A 6251-nucleotide genomic window follows, 5' to 3' on the forward strand; every position below is an offset into this window, starting at 1 on the left:
CCAGTCAGGTCAACCCGTTCTCCTACCTGGAGTCCCTGAGGCTCCCTGGTTCTTCAGCCCTGGGATTAATGCCAGTCAATATGGTCACAGTGTTCAGCTCCAGGGGCAATGCAAAATTACAAAAAGAAAAAAAGAGAATGAATCAGGGAGGGAGAAGCCTCTTCTCCTGACTCACACATCCCTGCATGTAGGTACAGAATTATTCCCTCAGCATCCTTCCTTTGTCTAGCACTGAGCATCAGTCTTCTGGAAGGAACACCCCTCTTCAGGACTTGGCCTAGTGTCCCTGGCTTGAAGCTACTCTGGCTGTACCGGCCAGGAGCAGGCAACTGCCTCCAGGCTGTTGCCTTCTGGCTTCTGCCCAACAGCCAGCTTTTAAAGCTGACTGCCTGTGCTTTTGGCTGACAACATCTCCCTGCCAGCCCGAGCTGCACAGATAACTGGCTGATGAATAGCATGGGCTACTCCTCCAGAAGTTTCCTGCTTTTTGCTGCCATACCTGCATCAGATAAGTAGTCCCCAGTCACGGGGCTCTTGCTGCAGAGAGTAGTACATGGGCCAATGGCTTGAAGTTGCAGCAAAGTAGGTTTAGATTGGATATCAGGAAAAACTTCTTTACAGTTAGAATAGTGAGGCTGTGGAATAGACTGCTGAGGGAAGTTGTGGACTCTCCATCACTGGAGGTGTTAAAAAAGAAGTTGGACAGGCACCGGTCATGGATAATTTAGGCATAGCTATACCTACGTGCTACTACAGATACTTCCCATGCTTCTGGGATTTGCTGAGCATATATTGACAACCTTTTATAGAAGCAGGACATTGGCGGCCATGGTTTCCTTGCTTTACCTGTGTCAGGTTAGGGTGTTATGTCTGTGATGCATCCAGGTTCACCGTAGTCGTATGTAGATTGTACATTATTTATATTGGAATGTTTGGCATGGGATGATCCTGTCTCTCACACAGGGTTGGACTAGATGATCCCTGGAAGTCCCTTCCAGCCCTTTTTCTCTCTGATTCTGACTATTCAGGGTACTGGACATTCTTAGAAACCATCTTTGAAATACTGCTTATTCCTTACTTGCTCTGGACCTGAACTAGAGTGTTTGAGATGCTTTTCTGTCATTTCCACTGACTGTTTTCCCTGGAAAAAAGAGAATAGTGTTGTTTCCTCCACAACCTTCATAGAATTGCAGGGTGGGGCAACCTGCTTTGAACAGCAAATCAAAACATGGAAAGTTGCACTGAACATATCCGTGAAGCTTGGGGATGGAGTTGGTTCATCGTTTAAAATTATTTGAATTTTTGTACAGCACTCAAGACAGACCACAGACTTTTTGTGAGGTTCTGTATCAGTTTATTAAAATGTTCACCTGTTGCTTTTCTGAACCTTTTGACCTTCACCAGAATATTAAAATACTGTATCAGTGTCACAGGTACAGCTCAGATGTTGGGGGTCAGGTTCAGAAGCCGAGGATCAACAATATTCTAATTCCAGAGGCCAAAGCATGGGGGTCCAGTGCAAGCTTAGTGTATTTCATCTGGGGTCAGATGGGTCTGTGGGCAAAGCCAGGCCAGAGGTCAGGAACTGGAGAGCACAGTGCAGAAGATAGGGTAAGCAGGGGTGAGGTTCCTAGGCAGGAACAAGGCTGGAGCAGGCAGGAGGGTTCAAGACAGAGGCAAGGCAGGGGTTCAGAGCCAGGAGGTCTAAGACAGTAGCAAGAATACAGAAGCCAGGCAAGGAGGTCCATAGCTGGGACACTGGGAGTATTGTTGCAGGGACAAGGTCCTGCAGGAAATGGGAGAACCTCATAGGAGGGCCCAGGCTGAGCTGGAGCAGCTGTATGGCTAGTCTCTTTGTGGGACTGCAGCCTGGTACCCTTGCCTGCAGGTGCCATGGATTGGGGTTTGAATTCTAGGGGCCCTGACAATCCAATTCTGGACTGAAGTAGTGAAAAAGCATGCTGGGCCACAATTCCTACCCTCTGAGGCCAGTTTTGAGGGGCCAGAACAGCTGAAAATTTTGCTGGCCTGGCTAAGGACAATTAGTTGTTGAACAGGGAGTACTCTAAGTTAGTGTATTTTCTCAGCACTCTCTCTCTCTGTGGCTCTATGGAGTCTTGGTGGATTTTGAAGCTGGTCTCCCTTGAGGGAGGCTCTAAGGAAAGGGAGGGGGAAACAACAGAGATAATGCCTAACAGAGGCAACAACAGAGATAAGTACCTAAGTTAACCTAGAAATTTGAGCACTTTTGACTCAACATCTGTCCTCCCTGCAGCTGGAAAAGATAAAGCTAACAAAGGGATGTGGGGGAAAGTGAACCAGTTACACATGGACCCAAACCAAAGACCCAAATCCAAGCTTTGAGAAGGTTGAAATCAAAGATTGCTTTCACAGGCTCCAACCCCTCCTGAATACATAGTTAAAGAATTGTTTTTTGATACTCAGAACATCAGTGGTCATGCTTCCTACTATGTAATAATCATGGGAGATTGTACAGCAATGTACTCTACTAAATAAGAAGTGATAATTCCCAAATTTAGCTTTGTGTGGAGAAAAGTATATCTGCTAAGTATGATATACACTATATTTTGCATCCTTCATCAGGGTTCAATAGCTTGGGTCTTGATTCTGCCAACAAAATCAATGGAAGTGCAGAGAAAGTGCCATCCAATATAAGAAGGGGTGGCAAAACCTGGCCCCAAGCTAAATTCTCTCTAGCTCTACATCAGATGAGCATTTCCAAACAAATAATCAACACAGGCTCCAGGGAAGAGGTATTAATTGTCGCTTTGAGAACAGGAAACACATTTTTCATGTTCTTGAGAAAAACGGTATTCCAGTTTTGTAGTTTTGGGGAGAGTATGCAGGACAAAGAGGGTGAGGGTTCTTACTTTATGCAAGAACCAGGCCAAAAGTTTACCTAGAATCTTGAATTTACTCATAGTCAGTGTGGATGAATGTTTTGATGCTTCCCACAGACATTGCATGAACTTTGGGGAAAAAATCTTGTTTTGTGGTTCATGTTAAAATAACCCTGTTGATTTTTTTTCTACCAATACTTAATGCCATTTGTAGAACTTCTATTTATACAATAAACATCCTGAATATGGGTAGTTCAGAGAAGTAAACTTTCGTGGATGGTCTCTTGGAACAGACTACAGTGCTGTGTTTGCAAATTTGGAGGCACGAACAAAAAATTTAGGGCTAAGGTGTTTTTAATTCATCCTAAATGACTGCAATACATGTTTTGAGTAATAAATATATTATGCTGTGTCAGCAGTGCAGTTGGTTCTGATCTATTTTGTTATGGTGAACTGTGTCTTCAAATGGATTTTGTTGTTACTTTTTCTTCTATTTCCAGATCTATGGTGGGCCAGATTTTTGGGCTCCTAGACTGGCCCAGCTGTGTGTGTCAAGATTAGCACACAACCCACTGCAAGTCTCTAGTACTGGCAATGCCATTGCAATCCGATTCAAGACAGACAGATCTGTGAATGGAAAGGGATTCAATGCAACTTGGCAAGAGATATCAGGAGGTGAGTATTCAGGGACACTTCGCTGTTGAAAACATAAAATCCAGGAAGACTAGTGAATAGGTAAACTAGTTTTGCACACTTTAACCTATTTAAATATCCTGGATTTGAAAGTTCAAAACAAATGCAAATGCTGCTTAGGTTGGATTTCATTTATGAAAAATAGTAAAATATAAATGAAGGGGAGAAAGAGAAATAGTAATGGTGAAAAGAAATAGATTACATTGGCTACCCATTTGATGCAGCTTGATTTTAGGGAAGATTCTTAAATCTCACAGTTTTCCCTATACCTAGAAAAGAATGTTCTTTATTTTGTTTTAACTAAAAGATCCTTTTGGTTTTAAATTACAAGTATAAAGAGATTTGAGAATTTACCCTAGTCTTGAGAACTTTTTAAACTCCAAAAAATATTTGGAGTGATCAGTAAAACCTGGAACTCCATGAGTCATCCAACCCTTTGTGATGATTTGCTCAAACCCTTACTAACAATCAGGGAAATACATGTTACAATGATCCAAAGGTATGTTTCAGTGATGGGGTTCTTATAAAAGTGCTAATCATCAGTAAATAACTAAACTAAATAGTGAACACTTGACCATTTTAAATGCAGCTCTCCCACTTAATTCAATGAAGTGATTTATTTAATTGTTGAAATTCACACCTCTCTGTTTTTACAGTTTATTTGAAAGTTTCAGGATTTTTCTGACTATAAGGGCAACCTAAAATATTTATTGAGCTGAGCCTTTCCAAAGTGTTTAGATGTTGATCAGTAGTTTATCCAAATTATTTGAAACTTCTGATGTCTTCTCTTTCCTCACTCTTTGACATCCAAACTTTCTCATTTCCTTCTCCTTCTCTATCCTCTACACCAGATCCTAAAACCTACCTAGTTTCCCTTTCACAGTTCCCTTCCATCTCCAACCCCCTGTGATATTATTTCTGAGTCCATCTCTGTCACCCAGACCTTTCATAGCCTCAGCACACCCTCTTGGAATCTGTGAGATCCCACTGAAAAGACTTGCACTTCATCTGCTGGATCCACCATAGTGTATTCCAGGGGCAGGCAAAATACAGCCTCTGGGCTGGATCTGGCCTGCCAGGCCAGTCTACCCAGCCCACAGGACCCCCTGGATCTGGCCTGCCAGGCCAGTCTATCCAGTCCACAGGACCCCTCTAAAAGTTAGACAGTTATTACCTGCCAATAGCTACCTGTTCAAAAGCCAACAAGGCACTGGCAGCATGAGTCTCTGGCTGTAGCAGCAAGCAGCTCGGTCTCTGGTTGCATTGCAACCAACCCAACCCCAACCTGACCCGCCCCACTCCACCCCTACCCCCGAGAAGCTTCTGAAGACCAGAAGTTTCTGGCTAGCAGAGCCTTCTTCCCTGGCAACCCTCTGGCTGTTCCCCAGCCCTAATTGAGAGTTGAAATTCAGGTAAGAATGGGGGATGGGGTGAGGCAGGAATAGGCGGGACCACTGGCAATGTGGTGTTATAGTGGGAAATTGTAGGATTGTGTGGGGTTATGGTGGGAGGATGGGAGTATGTGTGGGGGCTGTGGGAGGGTATGGATGTGTGTTGGGTGTATGGTGGAAGGTGAGGAGCCAGCCCCACCCATCCTGTCCCAGCTGCAGCATGCAGTTCCTGGCTGCAAGGCCAGGAACCATATGGCGCAGCACCAGCCCGGCAGCACATGGTTCCCCACTGCAAGGCTGGGACCCACATAGTGTGGCATGAAGCTTGCACAGCACAGACCCAGCCCAGCCTGGCCCCTCCATACCGTGCCACTTGGGTCCCGGCCTTGCACCAGGGAACTACTTGCTGCCAGGACAGGATGGGATGGGCTGGGCTAGCTCTATGCTGCACTGCTTAGGTCCCAGCTTTTTAGCAGAGAACCGCATGCTGCCAGGACAGGCTGGGCCAGCTCTGTGCTGCGGTATATGATCCCTACCCTTGCAGCTGGGAACTGTGTGCTGCAGTGAGGACAGGATGGGTGGGGCTGGCTGCAAGGCCAGAGACTGCACAGCATGGCATGGAGCCAGCCCAGCTTGGCTCATCCTGGCTGCAGTGTGCAGTTCCCCGCTGCAAGACCGAGACCTGCGTGGCACAGCAAGGAGGGGATGGACCAGGCTGGGCTGACCCTGCACTGTGCTGTGCCACATGGGTCCCAACCTTGCAGCTGGAAACTGTGAACCACAGCTGGGATGGGCCAGGCTGGCTCTATGCCACACCATACAGTCTGCAGCCTTGCAACTGTAACCGTGTTGTGCCAGGCCAGGCTGGCCCCATGCTGTGCCATATGGGTCCCAGCCTTGCAGCCCAGAACTGCATGCTGCAGCCTGGATGGGACAAGCGGGGCTGGCTCCCCACCTCCCACCATACCTCCAACACACACCCACACCCACCACAGCCCCCACACAGTCCCACACTCCCCCACCATAAACCCACCCATACACACCCACCTACACTCCAACACCCTTGACCATATCAACACACACACCGACACCCTCCCACACACCCCACCCCCAGCATACCCCAAAACACATCTGCACCCTCCCACAGCTCCCACACACAATCCCACATGCCCCTACCCCAAACACACTCCCCACACCCAACCCCACCCTTCCCCACATAACCCACTCACCATACCCACATCCCACCACACCCTCACACCCACTCACCAACCATACAGCCCCCACATGCACCCCCTTACTTCCCTAC

The 6251-nt window shown here is 46.8% G+C and overlaps 1 protein-coding gene across 2 annotated transcripts in view; it reads left to right on the plus strand.

Annotated features, from left to right (window-relative positions):
• Window positions 1-6251, plus strand: part of CUBN (cubilin) — a 243841-nt gene that overhangs the window by 126453 nt on the left and 111137 nt on the right. For both annotated transcript variants that reach the window (XM_025216815.1, XM_025216816.1), the window contains exon 30: window positions 3362-3536. In XM_025216815.1, coding sequence (XP_025072600.1) covers window positions 3362-3536 — 175 coding nt within the window. The remainder of the gene's footprint in view (window positions 1-3361; window positions 3537-6251) is intronic.

Source organism: Alligator sinensis, unplaced genomic scaffold (genome assembly GCF_000455745.1).
Source record: "Alligator sinensis unplaced genomic scaffold, ASM45574v1 scaffold623_1, whole genome shotgun sequence".
Taxonomy (NCBI): domain Eukaryota; kingdom Metazoa; phylum Chordata; order Crocodylia; family Alligatoridae; genus Alligator; species Alligator sinensis.